The 16,720-nt window shown below is 37.2% G+C and overlaps 1 protein-coding gene across 4 annotated transcripts in view; it reads right to left on the reverse strand.

Moving 5' to 3' along the window:
• Positions 1 to 351: 351 nt before the first annotated feature.
• LOC145456101 (uncharacterized) overlaps positions 352 to 16,720 on the reverse strand; it is a 73,255-nt gene continuing 56,886 nt past the window's right edge. For 2 of the 4 annotated variants that reach the window (XM_080334145.1, XM_080334142.1), the window contains 20 exons: positions 15,987 to 16,202; positions 15,208 to 15,421; positions 14,294 to 14,386; positions 13,658 to 13,760; positions 13,005 to 13,152; positions 12,590 to 12,688; positions 11,679 to 11,920; positions 10,028 to 10,268; positions 9,430 to 9,525; positions 8,722 to 9,190; positions 8,290 to 8,420; positions 8,101 to 8,162; positions 7,662 to 7,800; positions 7,009 to 7,113; positions 5,951 to 6,411; positions 4,791 to 4,990; positions 3,986 to 4,134; positions 2,818 to 3,039; positions 1,259 to 1,413; positions 352 to 1,189 (listed from right to left, as the gene is read on the reverse strand). In XM_080334145.1, the coding sequence (XP_080190271.1) occupies positions 1,274 to 1,413; positions 2,818 to 3,039; positions 3,986 to 4,134; positions 4,791 to 4,990; positions 5,951 to 6,411; positions 7,009 to 7,113; positions 7,662 to 7,800; positions 8,101 to 8,162; positions 8,290 to 8,420; positions 8,722 to 9,190; positions 9,430 to 9,525; positions 10,028 to 10,268; positions 11,679 to 11,920; positions 12,590 to 12,688; positions 13,005 to 13,152; positions 13,658 to 13,760; positions 14,294 to 14,386; positions 15,208 to 15,421; positions 15,987 to 16,202 (3,530 nt within the window). In that variant the 3' untranslated portion in view covers positions 352 to 1,189; positions 1,259 to 1,273. Of the gene's footprint in view, positions 1,190 to 1,254; positions 1,414 to 2,817; positions 3,040 to 3,985; positions 4,135 to 4,790; positions 4,991 to 5,950; positions 6,412 to 7,008; positions 7,114 to 7,661; positions 7,801 to 8,100; positions 8,163 to 8,289; positions 8,421 to 8,721; positions 9,191 to 9,429; positions 9,526 to 10,027; positions 10,269 to 11,678; positions 11,921 to 12,589; positions 12,689 to 13,004; positions 13,153 to 13,657; positions 13,761 to 14,293; positions 14,387 to 15,207; positions 15,422 to 15,986; positions 16,203 to 16,720 lie in introns of all 4 variants that reach the window. The other 2 variants (XM_080334144.1, XM_080334143.1) reach the window with 2 other exon arrangements.

The raw sequence follows: 16,720 nt of genomic DNA on the forward strand, positions 1-16,720 counted from the left end.
GAAGATTCATCCTTATAACGTCCTGCAGGAGGTTATTAGACAGCTGTATAGCGAAATTGGTAAGAAAAAAAGCATATTAACTGAAAGGGTCAATTTGACCCCACCTCACCATTCGTGTAATGGTTCCTCACCTTAGTGGTGTAAGGTTAAGCCTACCCAGCTTAGTATTGCTATAAGCCTGGATGAAGGCCCTACTGACAGACATAATGCCTGCTTCTGTCGCTGTCGACTGTATAAACTACATGCTGAAATCACTAAACATGCACATCGAAATGATCTTTCAACAGTGCAGAATAATGTTCACTGATTAACCTATGATAACACACGACTGATTTCGGCTCTGACAATGAGTAATATCGAAATCATTATTTTTGAATCAACGAAATGAAAGTAGGCTACTAAAGCATAATGAAAGCAATGACCTAGTAAATTACATCTGGTCGATTACAAAGTACATCATTCAGTTAGATGATATATTGCAAAGGTTAAAAAAGTGAGGAACATACACTACAGAGATAGGATTACTTCAAATACTAACAGCATACCACATAAAAACGAAATGTGAATTTGTAGGGTGGTTCAACCATGCTCCAGTTGATATGGAGAGATCACTTCAATTCGCATTGATATTATCATATATAGTTGAATATCTGTTGTGTATTTATCCCAAAATAAACAGCACACATTCATGCATTCGAAACAAATCTGTAGCATGTAAGGAGGTGCATTATTCTAAAATGATGAAACATTTTAATTATAATGCTAAAATTAATCAAATGATCGTTAGAACTGTGAGCTAATATAGACAAAATTATACTTGGAATGTTACATCTATATGCATTGGATCTACCGTAGATATGGTTTCACACATCATAAAAATCAGGAACATGATAGTCAAAGCAAGGACAGCTTCCATTTGAGACTGCTCAAGGTGCAATAAGCAGCCTATATCAATCTTTGCTAGTCACTTTTGGCACAAAATCGGACATACCTTATAGAACAAACGATTATTGGACATACCCACAATCAAACACCCGACATACAGGAAAATACGAAACTTCAAAAAATATGCATAATCAAGGAAATATTGCTTTGTGTTGGTGAGCTACTGTCAAACTGTATTTTGCGATACTTCTCCAGTGAGCTTCGGCAGTAATACCGGTACTGAATTTCATTGATGGAACTGAGCCTGTGGAAATAATTTTGTGTTTCACAACAAACATAACACACTGATTTGTCAATATTGAGACATACCAACCCAGTGTCGTCTTGCTCAAGAATCGTCGATGCTATATTTTATTTTGAACTTTCTAAACCAGACAAAGTCATTACTCTTCATGAACATAGTTGCGCTTTTTGCTTCAAACTTTACGCGGAATGAGGCTTTTTCACCGTGATAAACATCGAGCAAATCTGAAAATAAATGGGATCGAATCATTATTGGAACAATCATATACTGATTTTCAATCTTCCATTATGGTTTCAAATAAGCAAAAATTCAGAAAAAAATTGATTTAGAATATGATTCACCAACCATAAACAGCAATTCAGTTACTGGTAAATACATCGTTTGGCCAGAATGGTGGTTACAAAAGTTTGTGCAATTCATAGTATACATTAATCAGAAGTAGTCAGTAACAAAGTACTTCTACTTGTTCCAAGTACTCAAGTAGATTTTACCTACTTGTCATAATACTCGTGTGTTTACTCATGTTTTCTCCCCACTTCTGCTAAACCTTTTTCAGGATAAACTACTTACTTTTCAGACTATGGACTTTTTGAAGTAGACAATAGATTTGAGCAATGCTTGAGCAGGGCTGTAATGACTCGAGCCGCGACTTTTTGGTGACTCGACTCGAGTCATATTTTCAAATGCGTAAAATGACTTGGCTTGACTTGTGTTCGAGTCATTTTGCATGACTCGAACCAAGTCATATGATTCGAGACTAGGACGGCCAAGACAGACATATCAACGTAATTGCGAAGAATAGTAAAGTCACCACATGATTGGTATTTCGTCCATCAGTCCTGATACTTGAAAATAGGGAAGAAACTGTTAAGACTGAAGAAAATTACGATATTCTGAATGTGAGCCATTCTATATCACTCGAGCAGAGTTAAAAAAAGTTGGTCAAACCGGACTGAACTGAAAACTGAACAGTGAACATAATGACTTGGACTCGAGTCAAAACACTATCACCCGGACTCGACCCTCTGCTAGCTGACTTAGACTTGACTCGGTGGTGAGTTGAAAATGACTCGAGTTAACTCGAGTCAAAACTATAAAAGTGAGATCGACTTGTGACTCGGAACCTTGTGACTTGGTTACAACCCTGGGCTTGAGTCACTTCCATGACCGAGTCTGTTTATCGAGTATAATTTCGAAAATTACAATAATTTTTAGTGTATTTTGTCATTCTGCATTCATCATGAAGCTGTACCCTGCAATTTCGATCAACTGGGAAAAAACGCGAGCCATCGACCAGATCTACATGAAGTACTTTTGATAAGTTGAAATCTACTTGGGAAGAAATTTATGGTGGTAATTTACTTCTACTTGAGTAGCAATGCTGACTACCCTGTTGACCCCCTCTGAAATTCATTGTGAATAGATACATTCATATTGCTATGAACCCATATATTTACGACAGACACTCGTCAGGGGTAATCGTCAGCAACAAGTAGACAATCGGAAAGAACATTGGATATCAACAATCGTATCACCAAATATGACGTTACAGGCATGGAAATTGAAATACCATAATCAAGGCGAACAGACGGCTTAAACTCCATGTACTATACATAATAATTACTTACTCTCAGCCGATTTCTCTATCCCAGCTCCAGATAACAAAAACAGTGAGTCTGTGATGTCGGTCCGGAAATCTACGAATTCAAAAGTGATTTCTGACGGGCCGTCCTCTTTGTCAGAAACAAATTGCCATTCACAATCCCCGTTACCACCGTCGTGAAAGGGGTAGTTTTTACTCGTGATATAGCCACTGGAAGGGCCGGAGATGTAGGATGGCCCACCGCAACCTGGAATAGGAATCATAAGTTGTCAAACACGTAAGGCTTTATTTGAATATATATATGATTAGGGCTGGGCACAATGAGTATTAATTATAATGATCGCAGTCGATCAGTGAGAGTTTTTTTTACTACTGATATGATACGCTCCTTGCCACTAACAGTTAATTTATCAACTAAAATTATGCTCTACATCAGTGGTTCTCAAACTGAGGGACATGAAAGCAGATGAGAGGGCGCGAAGCCGCCTAAGAGAAATTATGTTTCATGAACTCGGAACGAGTTTAATTTTGGCTGAAACTTCCAAGTTTCAACAATGGCAATAATCCTCATTCTATTTCGTTAAATGTAATAATTGCATCCTACCATCAACACACTGACGCTAGATTTTGACTGATACCGAACCTTACACTAATCAGAAGATGTCCCTGAAAGAATTGTAACTGGTAAACGCGTGTAACTGCCGTTGGTTTTTGATTTAGGTTATGGTCAGGTACATTTGAGGGTTAGGCACCAAAATCGCTAAGATATCTATTGCACATGATAATGTTTAAGAAATTATTAAACTCTGCTCCTCGCGAATTTAATTAGCCAAAATTGTTGCTCTGTGTTCGTCCGAATTCCGTATTTGAGAGGTGTATCGACACTCGACAGCCATAACACCTTCCATGCCACCAAACAATGCATTGGGATTGCTAACATTCTAGCTGCTCTCTTATATATGTTTTGATATGAAGATAGGGGGTTGCGCTAAATTTGTCCCTATCATCAACGGGAGCGTGTCGAAAAAGTCTGAGAACCACGGGTTTACATACTATTTTTCACCTTGGAAGCCATTAACTGTCGATTAGTCGTATCACAGTATATGGAACATGTAGTACAATGGTATGTAAGTTAGTGGAAATGACATATATGTGAAGTGGTAATCAAGAAAGCAGACATATGGTATATTCACCTGATAAGCAGTTCATCTCGTCTGATCTGTCATCACAGTTCCAAAAACCATCGCACACATGATGCGGCGAGACGCAGCTACCATCTCCACACCTATGTCGATTTTCACATAAGCCTACAGGCTCGGTTTGATGATTCACTTCAAGGTATCTGCAGATAGTAAGCTAGTGATAATGACATGTGTATAATACATGAAAGCAATGATAGATTAGTTCGATGAGTCGTGAGTCCAGCTTATTACGTTGACTGCTCAGTTTCAAGTTGAAGTCTTGTTAAAACCACTTTTTAGACTCTGTTAGGTGATATCGAATGGTTCGCACTTAAAATGTACTAATTTTCCTTACTTTTAACAGTTTCTGGTCGCATTTTCAAGTACCAGTACCAATAAGCGAAATACTAATAGTGTGGTTGCTTTACTGCTCTTTGAAATTACAATGAAATGTCGGTCTTGGTTGTCTAAGACTCGACTCATATGACTTGGTCCAAGTCGAGTCAATACACAGATCGACTCGAGTCGGTACAGTCATTTCCGTATTTTGTGAAAATGACTCGAGTCAAGTCGAGTCATCAGATAATCGCGACTCGAGTCATTACAACCCTGATGTGTATGTATATCATGAGTCGGTGTATATGCCGCAAAAACATCAAAAACAAAAATATTTAATGTCCTAGTCCAAAAAAAAAAAACTAAAAGATAGTATGTTATGTTAGTTTTGTGACAGTTCTTCAGCATGATATGAATGCTACCGGCCTCGATGGTAAACAGTGCTACAATTATTATTATTATTATTCGGACATATCCTTACCTGATTTCTGACAGGTACAGCTGTCCCAGAGGAGGAAGAATTCTGACGGTCAAGGTTCCTCCAGCTTTCGACGTGTAATGCAAATCCTTCATGCCGGGATTCAGGAATTCCCTCGTCCCGATTTCGCTGTCGACAATTTGGATTCTGTTTCCACCCTCTACTGAATTGAACTCCTTGACTTGCAACGAAACCGCTTCGTCCTAAACAAAGGAAAATCGTCATCAATATGCGACTGAAACCGATTTAGCACTTGAAAGCAGTCTTGTACAAGCATTTGCATCGATATTTGAATATACTGTTGAAGGTACAAAGCTTCAATATACACATATTATAATAAATATTAAATTCATATTAAAATAAAACCGAATATTTTCGGCCGAGACTCGTTAAGGGTAATCGTCAGCAGCTAGTAGAGATTTAAAGAGACTATTGGAGTTACAGAACTTCAGCATAGAATTGAATAATATGGTCATATTGAAGTAAACCTGAATATTTTCAGCTGACACTCGTCAGGGGTAATAATCAGCAACAAGTAGAGAATTGAAAAAAAAACATTGTATGATACAAAGGCTTAATTCAATAGCAAAATATTATTCAATAGTAGAGATTTATAGAGAACTTTGTAATTTGTATAGAAACAGTCACATCACGAAATATGACGTCAAGAGCATAGAAAATTGGCCCCCATTATTCGATTTTTTTAAGCAGGTGACATCACATTTGGTGATATGCCTGCTGAGTTGATATCCAAAGCTATGTTGATTTCTCTACTAGTTGCTGACGATTACCCCTGACGAGTGTCAGCCGTAAATATTGGGTTTATTTCAGCATGAATTTAATATTCAATTGGAAATCATATCAACATGTAATTAAATAGTATATTCATATTGAAATGAACCCGAATATTTTCGGCTGACACTCGTCAGGGGTAATCGTCAGCAACTAGTAGAGAATTGGAAAGAACATTGTTGATGTTGCTGACGATTACCCCTGACGAGTGTCAGCCGAAAATATTCGGGTTCATTTCAATATGAATATACTATTTAATTGTATATTGAAGTTCTGTACCTCCAAGAAGCTCTTCAAATATCAACATGTCATCCAAAACAGATAGATTCAAATATCGATCCATATAAACTATTTTGCAATTTTTTACTCACCTCCGGTGCTTTGATCGTCCAAATACACATTTTTCTTTTCGAACCTTCCGCCACGTTAACTCGAATCGTACCATGACCCGTTCCGCCCCTCCAAGACTTCTCATTATCTTCATCGTAGATGAGAGACTCTGCATCATCGCGATCCCTAGAATCCACGATGATGCTTTTCGGATTTCTATTCTCAATACTATCCATCCCTGCGACGTTATTCGACGCTAGGCTCGATAAATTATAAGCTTTCGCGATTCTCGAAGGTAAATCCACTCCGTATTCTTCTAAGACTTGGTAGTATTGATGGAACGGATCTTTTTCTGGTTCGTAGTCGCATCCAGACGCACAGTTGATTTCGTCGGCGTAATTTGACGGGCAGTCTATTATTCCGTCGCACTGCTTGTGTTTCGGAATGCACTTTTGCGTCAGGGAAGATGATTTGTCGTAGCATGGGAATTCGCCGGGGCAGTCTGAAACCCAACATCAATTCTATATTATCATGTCATACATAATACATGCAGATTTGGTTTAGACTATTTCTACGTCTGCTTGCCCGTTTTCAGACAAAACTAAGCCTAGAATACTACTAATCCCAACCAATTGCAACCAAATTTATAAATAATATCTGTAATCATTGAATGCAGGGTGCGATCAGACCAGTTGACCCTACCAAGAGTCATATTTTCATTTCATCCGCCAATGTTAATTTCTTCACGGTTGGACGAATCAATGAATATTCCTCTCTCCCTCTTATTTTTATGTGGTTATGGGCTACTCCTACCTCTATTTGATAGTTCTCTAGGCCAAACTAGGCTTGTATTACTTAATTTTGTACTTGGAATACTAATTTGTAAATTGCTACTTCTACTTAATGCAAGTGGATATTTAGGACGTTACTTGTACTTCTACTTGAGACCAACGAAGACTACTTTGACCATCTCTGATTATATATATTGTTATATCATATACTTAAAGAGATGTCTTAATGATTGGAAATGTGTACAGAATCCTTTTCATTTCGAAATAACTTGATAATGAGTTAGTGCAGATGTGTACTAACATCTTACCTTCGTTTAATGTGGTCTTCACCCAGCTTGCCACGTGTGATACGTCCATAAACAAATCAACACCAAGCGGCACTCCAATGACCAAACCGTGTGCTGAAACACCGCCTGAATTTGAAGATAGACATTAGTTTACCGGGACGGATATTTAAAGATGATGAAACTGCTTGGGAAAATTGTTTTCCAATATATTTTGATATTCATAACTTTGCTGCAACTTTGCTGCAGTGTCTTTTCATGGTATTGCAATCTTTAAAAGATTTGGAATGAAAATATATATCACGACAGATACAGGTCTTAAAAGATTTAGTAATGTAATAAAAGGCGAGATTTATTAAAATATGTCAGTTATTAATAGGAATTCATGGTATAACAGGGTGAGCATGGATCCAGATTTGAATCACGACATTAATCATGGATTTAGATTTAAAGATACTTTTGGGGTACAGAAATTCAGTGTACAATTGAATAATATATTCATACCAAAATAAACTCGAATATTTTCAGCTGAAACTAGTCGCTGACTAATACCCCTGACAAGTGACAATACCCCAAAATTATTCGGATTAATTTTATTATGATTATATTATTCATTTGGATTTGCTGTAGAAATTATTGAATACATGTTTGTTACCAGCAACTAAAAATACACATACCCAAAATGTCATTTTCAGCGGAGATCTGAAATAGGCGGCCCTGCTGTCGATTACGATAGAAATTCATCCAACTATACAATCCAGTCAAGTACCATTTTTCGTCCCAGCTTTTGCACATCACCACTGAGCCTCCGTCATACTAAAATATGAGAGGTAAAATGGGTTGACCTCGTTGGGCAGCAGTAATAATAGTCACTGAAAATATTTGCATGTATTATATTGTTTTAACGAATACGTAACCTATATTTCATAAAACTTATACTCTAATGTCAGGGATATCCCTGTCTAATGTGCAATCCATGTGTTCATGTGTGTAGCTATAATTTTAATTCTAGTATAATTCGGAATACACTGTGTAGCTATAATCTAATTATAATCTAATTTAGGAAGCTGAAAAGCTTCTAGTTGCTTGGCTCTGTTTATAAGCCCAAATACTAACCATGAAAGGTGAGTCCCGAACCCTCTGATATCCTCCGATTAGAAGTGGGTGCAAAGATGAATCTGAAACATAAGCAGAGAAGATTTAGAAACAGCATTACGATTGGTTATTTAACCATGACAGCTCCAATCAATTCATCACTTTACGTTTGCAGTAGGAAACCAGAAAAAATGAATTCGAGTCGCATACTTTCTCGGTATATTTCAAGGCACTCGCTTGGTTGCCCATATCTCTGCATCCCACATAAGAGTTGAGTGCTTGAGTGATCACCGTACACAAGGTGAATTGACCTTCTGGACAGCGTTAGGTCTTCAGGAAATCTGAAATTGGATAAGGGTGGTAGTTTGAATCAGATATACACTAGGGCTGTTCAAATATACATTTTCTTTCATACTGGTTACTTTATAAAATTGTTAGATTGCTTAAAAACAATGAATACCAAATTTGGCTTAATTCAAACCAGTAGAAGAATTGTTAAATTAATGTGAATAAATTTTACCGGCTACCCCACGGAATGGTTAGGCCGTTAAAAATTGATGCACAGCAAATTTGGCTCAAATCCAAAAATTTTGCATTTGAAATGTCGTTAATGAATAACTGGTTTGAAATTTGTACACTTACTGAGATTCAGAATTAGTGTGAAACGAATATCCAACAGCGTAACAAGTTGTCTTTTGCTTGAAATTCTCCTTAAAAGCTACACGTTCGGAAGCCGGCTTGAAAAAATTATTTTTAAAAGTCGATTTCGAGTGTGCAGTTTTGCCGGAATGGAGAGGATTAGCCAGACACGCCCGCGAAGAATCTTCCTGTTCATCCTCCTTAATTTCTCTGTCAATTTTCACCAAAGCGATATCGTAATTAGTCCGTGTGGTGTCACAGTTGACAGTGGCGTTATTGAATAGAAACGTTTCGTTCCATTTTGAGGAGTTGCAAAGTTCCAAGTCTTCCAAGACAGCGTAGCGCGGATGTGGAACAAGTTTTAAAACGTGGTAGATTTGCTTTGAAGATTTTGCGTTTTTCGGAGGCGTGATGACGTAGTATTCAAAAGCGGTCTTGGAGTGATCGACAAATTCCTCTTTGACGAATTCATCTGAAAATAATTGCTGTATTTTGAAGCTGAATTACTCACACGGCGTAGGCTACGTAGGTGTATGCTACACTGATTGGAGAACACTCAAGTTTTTAACAGATATGGAAAAACAATTGCGAAAAATCCCTTATAAGCATTGATGATTACTTTGTACTCCCAATATTTTGTTATTTGATTCTAATTTCAATCATTAGATAAAATATTGCATTGACTATAAACAACGAAAATAGAGGTCAAACCTTTATATAAGTCTCGGAGTTCATTGCGGTCAGGTATCTCCTCGGTGAAAGGGCTATCATATCGTAACGTGTTGCTGGGATTATCAGTTTCTTCCACTGTTGAAAATAATAAATAATAATATACTAGAAGAGCTTCTTGGAGGTACAGAACTTCAATACGGTATACAATTGAATAATATTGATATTGGAATAAACACAAAAATTTTTAACAGACACTTGTCAGAGCTAACCGTCAGCAACTGGTATAGTGAATTGAAAAGACCATTGTACATCAACAATCGTATCAATGATATTTCCTGATATGATTGTTGATATACAATGTGCTTTTGAATTCACTACTAGTTGCTGACGATTACCCCTGACAAGTGCCAACTGAAAATATTCAGGAAGTTGCAGGCACAGATATTAGTTTGAAAGCAATAAAATGTTATACTGAGAGCATGGAAGGATAGAAACAATTTCAAGTTATCCAATCACACTGTCTTCATTACAAAATATACAAATTCCAAGTTTTCTCTGTAATCATTGCATTAAGCAGATTTTTGAGTACTGCATCACATTCAAAACAGGAATACTCAAAATTTCAATCAGTAAGTACCTGTACTAGGTTCATTAAATACGACATCTCGAGGCGGATCCTTTTCGCGTAGGAACTCTCTCAGGTTCGTTTCGTCAAATTCCGGATCCAAGATACAATGCGAGGGAATTAGCAACCAGTTCTCGTAAATGAAGGTCGCCGAACACAGGAAGATATATTCCGTTTCGCCAGACGGGTCATGCCCAGGAGCATGGATGTACAGGCCAGCCATAAAAGGCATCGATTCAGGGGGTATGTTATGCTGAAATTGAAATATTGATATTTTTAACATCATACTGAATCTTTCAGGTAGCATAAAGTAAATGATACAAGTGATTACCAAAGGAATCAATAAAAACATTACTTACGAATTATTTCGTTTAAGAAGCTGTACCCAAATGTTAGTCCTACCTGATATTCTGCACACATTCACATTAAATAAACATCAGGTTCTAACTTGACACTACCTTGCCTCTAAAATTATAATTATATGGCGGCATACATATGAGTGTTATGCAAGAAATTTGAGATGATAAAAAAGGAAGCTGTTTTTTGCCATTCACTCGAAACGGAAGCTCGCAACATCTGTAATAGATGGATTGCAGGCAATTGGCATACATATAAAAAACTACGAGAAGCATTATTCATTATGGCATAATTTAATGTTCAGTTCATCTTCTTCTCCTATGATCCCACACCAATTATCATTTCACAATTCTTTACTCAACATTTGAATCTGTCGCCATAGCCATTATACACCATATTCGCGTGAGCTGTAGCTAGTATAAAAATCGTCGGGAGCGTTAGCCATAAAGTTTGGCAATAGTACAATGTGACATAAGGAGAGAGAGAGAGAGAGAGAGAGAGTCTTTATTTTTCGAGATAGACATGACAAGGCTGGGTGTTATATGTTCATTAAAATGTGTTTCTCAATTTTGGTGCCATATATGTAGCGATCATACGAATGGTGTCTTTGGAAGCGTTATACGTTATTATTACATTCGTCACCATCTATCTGGGTGGAAATGGATTTTCGGCACTCGTTCGTATCAAATCAATAACACGGATTTTTAAAGCTCGACCGCGTATTTCAAGAAATCATCATTGGTTTTTACCTTTAAATGCAGCTACAAAATTATCTTGGACATAATAAAAGTCTTCCCAATTTTAGCATACATAGTACAATGTTATTTTCAGGAAAGGTCATTTTGTTGCTTTTATCACTAGACTACAGTTAATATTTGCACAAGACAGATGACGGTTGCATGATAATTTAGCTAACTTTAAACTAAAACTTTAGGGGGTCCTCGGGGCACATGACAGTACATAGGGGGTCCGCGATAACAAAAAGGTTGAGAACCATTGTTCTAAAAAGTGAAATAGATGTAATGGTCAGTAATTGTGATTACTTTTCCATACAATCGCTATCGTAATAAGGTAATAACTACTTCAATATTTTACTGTAATCATAATCACCCCATATCTGCAATCCCCACGCTTTCTACTTCTATTTGAAGTAATTTTAGATGGCTTTAGGAATTTCCACGTACACATGTATTTGAGCAGCATGATATAGCAATACACGTGATGAGCTGACAATATTTACATATGCACCAATGAAAAAATTGAACCAGTACACAGCACAACATGACTAATATACATTCCCGCATACCATATCGGTTCTCTGCGTTATTTCTTCATCATCCGGCAGCACCGAATCGCATTTCGTGTGATCAAACTTTTCGTTCTTGAATTGGTGAGTATCAGATCCGCAAGACGACTCGTCGTGACCGCCAAAACAGTCGTACACCCCGTCGCATATGATATCTCTCAAGCTGGATATCTGTCTTGTCGGACTGCATTTGTGTAAGTTGTTGCAAATCAGGTACTCAGTCGTGTTGAAATTGAATTCCTCTGAAGCAATTGAGGAAAATGTGTTACAAAAAACTGTGAGCTAAGTACACTCCCTTAAAATCAGCAGTCCGATGCTGTCCAGAAGCAAGAGTTATATCAAGAAGACAAAATTTACATAGAACCAATGTTCCCTCTAATTTTTGACGAGTCTGCGCACACTCACCAACTCACTGCGCAGACCCTTGGACAACAGTGCGTAACGACTAAAAACAGGTCATAACTTCTGATTTTTTGTGCACAACTTAGATTTTCTGTGCGTAGAGACCGCGTCAGCACTGCGCATTTGCGCACATGCGCAGGTTAGAGGGAACATTGCATACAATTACAAGTTACAAATCTTTTATACGCTCTCAATTGAAGCATAATCAATACCCGAAAGACATCGGAGGTGGTAAATTAGTTATCGTTGGTACTCCAGTAGAAGTAGAGTAAATTCCTACTCAAGTACAAGAAGAAGTAGAAAAGTAAGTAGAAAATAAGTAACTATATTAGTTTAGAATCCGAAAAGCGTTTAGAAGAAGTAAAGTAGTCTATTAATAATTCATTAGTTTTATTACCAATAAAATAAAAATAGTGAGCGCCAAATGTATTATCCCTAGATTATAGTACCGTACACAAATGCAAGGGCAGCGAGTTTTAATAAGTGCAACAAAATCATATGTTCTTTACCTTGACAAAATCTCGATAGCGGAAAGATGCATCCTTCTTCGTCAGATCCGTCGCTGCAGTCATAATGACCGTCGCACAAAACCTCATCGGACACACACACTGGGAAAAAGAATAGGCAAAATGGAATAGTCTATATCCATTACAATTCTCTATTATTTACAGGCTATAGTTCTAAGAATTGTACCAACTACTGGATTTTCAAAATGCGCGACTAGAACTTGAACTACTCACTTTTCAAGACACGAAACTATAACTATAACTAGAGCTAACATCCTTTAAAAAACCCGCAACTTACTAACTAAAACACAATATACTAGATTAAATTCTGTAGTAATTTCTTAATTTTTATTTAATCAGAGTTATCGGCTTTCCCCATGAATATCACCCCAAAACCAAGCCCTGGTACAAGTCATACCTGGTAATTGCTTGTTGGTTTCCGGAATATTGCACTTGAAATAACCTTCCGGACATCTTTCATTCTCACAAGCTCCATGCGTAACCACAACATTGTCGATAGCGATATCCGATTGGTATTCCTCACCCCGAATTCCCTCAAATACAAGCTGAAACGCCATTAAGATATTGAGCGAAGTCGAGTGAAGAAATACTACAAATTGTACAATAGAAAAGGCACTTAGAGGTACAGATCTTCAATATACAATTGAATAGTATATTGATATTGAAACGAGCCCGAATATTTTCGGCTAACACTCGTCAGGGGTAATCGTCAGCAACTAGTAGAGAATGGGAGAGAACATTGAGATACGATTGTTGATATACAGTGTTCTTTCCAATTCTCTACAAGTTGCTGACGATTACCCCTGTCAGCCGAAAATATTCTGGTTCATTTCAATATGAATTTATTCAAGAGTATATTATTTACAAACGCAGATGTTGATTCAAAGTCTAGCCAAATACTACAGGAATACTACAAATCGTATAATATGAGATACTCTTGGAGGTACAATTGAATAATGTATTTGAATGCGAGCTGAAAATATTCAGACTTGGCATATTTCATAACGAATATATTTATCAATCGTAAAATTTAGATTTACAAATGCAGACCTGGAAATGATTATTGGGGGTGAAAGTAACGTTGGCTTCAAGCCACGGCTCATCGGACTGTTCTCCAGACCGGCTCCATAAAACGTATTGTTGCCAATCAGGCCTGTGAAAAGAGAAAATGCACTGATCTCATGTGGTAAGAATAAACAAAATCATTGATCACAACCTTGGAAAACAGTCATCTATTATAAAGTCCAACTGATTATAATATCGGTTCGTTGACAATATTGAGTCCATATCACAATTTGTAAGGAATGCCGTATCGGCCATTTCAGGTGAAAAATATCGTTAATTTTCGTGACGTCACAACATGGCAGTAAGAAGTCAGAGAAATATAATCTGCGACTGTCTGACTGGGAATATTGATCTATTTCACATATCTTACACGCGTCCAGATGTAAGCTTTCTAGTTTATTTCACATCCAAGCTCAGCAATGGCTGTAAAACTATTCAAATAATGATCTGATGTTTTTGAAATGCGTCTTTAGCTAAATGCCGTATCCTTTGAATAACGGCTGAATATATCAGGGTTAGCAGTGAAGGTGATCAATTGTATCGGTATCTGTTAAGCATCTAATCTTATGTGAAGAGATCAAGCAGTTTAAACCCAAATTGGAACACAAACGGATTAATTACCTTGTACTGATGTTTCCATATGCAATTTTCATTCTTGAAGGATCCAAGCCAGCTCCGAACTTAGACACGATCGGTCGCAGTTTTAAAACATTTCTGAAAATATCAAGGCCATGTGAATATAGCAACCAAGTTTGCTTGAGATTATTTGACAAAGTAATTCCTGTGATTCGAATGTGATATTATCAGGAAAGATGAGGTGTCAGGTAATCCTGAATCATGGGTAACGTCAGACTCTGGAGTACACCATAGACAAAATCAATTAAGTGAGTTATATTCAGAGGTGGGCAGTAGGGTTGTTCCAGAATAAAAAAAATAAATTCCCAGATTCCGGGGATTCACTGATTGTTAGGTTGCCTATGAAAACGCCGCACACCAATTTGACTCGATATCAACTGGTAGACGTGAACATACAGGAGTTTGAAAATTATTAATTTATTATAAAAAAAATTAAAATTTGTTGAAAAAAGTTATGTTCAGTTGTCTAAAAGAACGGTGCTTACCCATTTTTGCTCACTTGCAACCAGTAGAAGCGAAGTGATTGTAGTTGAAAATTTTGGATTCGAAAAATAGTCTGGACTGTGGGGTAATCCCAGAATTATGAATGAAAAACTCAAATAACTTCGCTTCTATGGGTTGGACTTGCGTCAAATTTGTTTTGCATCGTTTTTCTAAGCAACTCAACAATTTCATGTGGTTGAAAGTGAAATTTGAAAAACAAAATTTCAATTTTTTTTATAATAAATTCAAAATTTTCAAACTCATGTGCGTTCACTCCCACACATGGAATCGAGCAAAATTTGGCATGCAGCGTTATTTTAGGCAACCTAACAATTCAATCAGTGAATCCCCACAATCCAGTAAAAAACCTAATATACAGCACAACTTTAACACAGTCATATAGCCTAAAAACAAACCTTTCATCGACAAATTCTTCATCAGTATCTCCTGCAACCCCATCCTCAGACACCAAGACGTAAACAGCCAACGACCCGACCGATTGGCCTTTCATGCTATAAGCAAACGACAGGCAAATCTCTTCTCTCGGTTTCGAACGGAACACAGGACTCATCAATCTGGCTCGATCGCCCGGCATACGGGGCATGGAAGCTTCGATAAAGAGGTAATATCCTAAATATAGTAGAGATTATTGTTTCTAATACTATGCTTGATGATTGCATTCTCAAAGAAACAAAAGTTTTATATATTCTACGTAAAGCTACACATATATGTCATTGATTTGCTTCTTATGTAATGGAGAACATTTGGATCATTTCTGCATATTATTACTTTCTGAAAAAAATGATTTACTGATGCTTGCAGCTTCTCCATATTATAGCAGAATAAGAATCACTGAATTCACAAAAACTGTGAAATTGAATTAAGCTCCAAATTGCCAAAACCAAGCTTAACTTGATTTGCACTATCACTATGCAGGTCTCCTGTAGCATGTTCAGGAAAACCAGTATTAATTATAATTAGATTACCAAGTACATTTCGGTGTAATTTACAACTAGAATTATCTAGTTTTCCAAGTCTGGATACAAGTATAAATGATTTTAATATTATGTTTCTTTCATTTGTGAGATAAAATGATAATGAGAGCTAAAATAAAAATTTGTAAGCTGCAAAATATGCTATAAACCAACTTATTTTCCCATGAAAGACCGGAATTTTCCTGAAAGAGGGTACGAACCGTCTTTTGAGATAGACGCGTCGTGCGGCGGCCCCGTTTTTTCAGAAATAGTCGAAAACATATTTTTAGTCCAGATAAAATCCACGTCGTCAGATCTGTCATGACTGAATCCGCAAAGGTCCGCTTCCTCGTCGTCAAAGTCGCAGGAGAACATGGTCTTATCGCCGCCTCGTTTCACAATGTCTTCACCGATTGTCATGATGAGAGCTCTAAAACCTGATAAAAAAATTTAAAGCATACTAATCGGAAATTTGAAGAAACGACACTTTTCATTTGAATCATTCTTTAGACCAGTGGTTCTCAACCGCCGGACCGCGACGACATTCCTGCCGGTCCGCCATGTATATTAGAATTTTTACCGTAATTTCAAAATGAAATGTTGAAGGCGACAAACACAATAGAGAAACGAGCTGACTCATCGCTAAACAGCGCAGTTTTCGCGATAATTCGTTTTTGATTGATTCATTTTGTACAGGACCGTCACTGTGGCACCCCAGAATCATTTTGCAAATGAGCATAAATCAGAATGTATTTTTTTGAAACATTTTCCAACACTTTTCAATTTCTTTTCGCGCATTGCGCGATTCAATGTCACCGAATGCCTTGTTTATGGGTGCCCTTCTCCGCGAAATACGCAAGATATATAGAAATAGACATTGCGGCGTCAGTCATTACCGCGCCACGACGAACCAACTCATAATAAAGATTAGGCTAAGATGGGACTCTGAAAGTAG

The sequence above is a fragment of the Botryllus schlosseri genome, chromosome 14 (assembly GCF_051294905.1).
Source record: "Botryllus schlosseri isolate E-star chromosome 14, Bs_hap1, whole genome shotgun sequence".
NCBI lineage: Eukaryota > Metazoa > Chordata > Ascidiacea > Stolidobranchia > Styelidae > Botryllus > Botryllus schlosseri.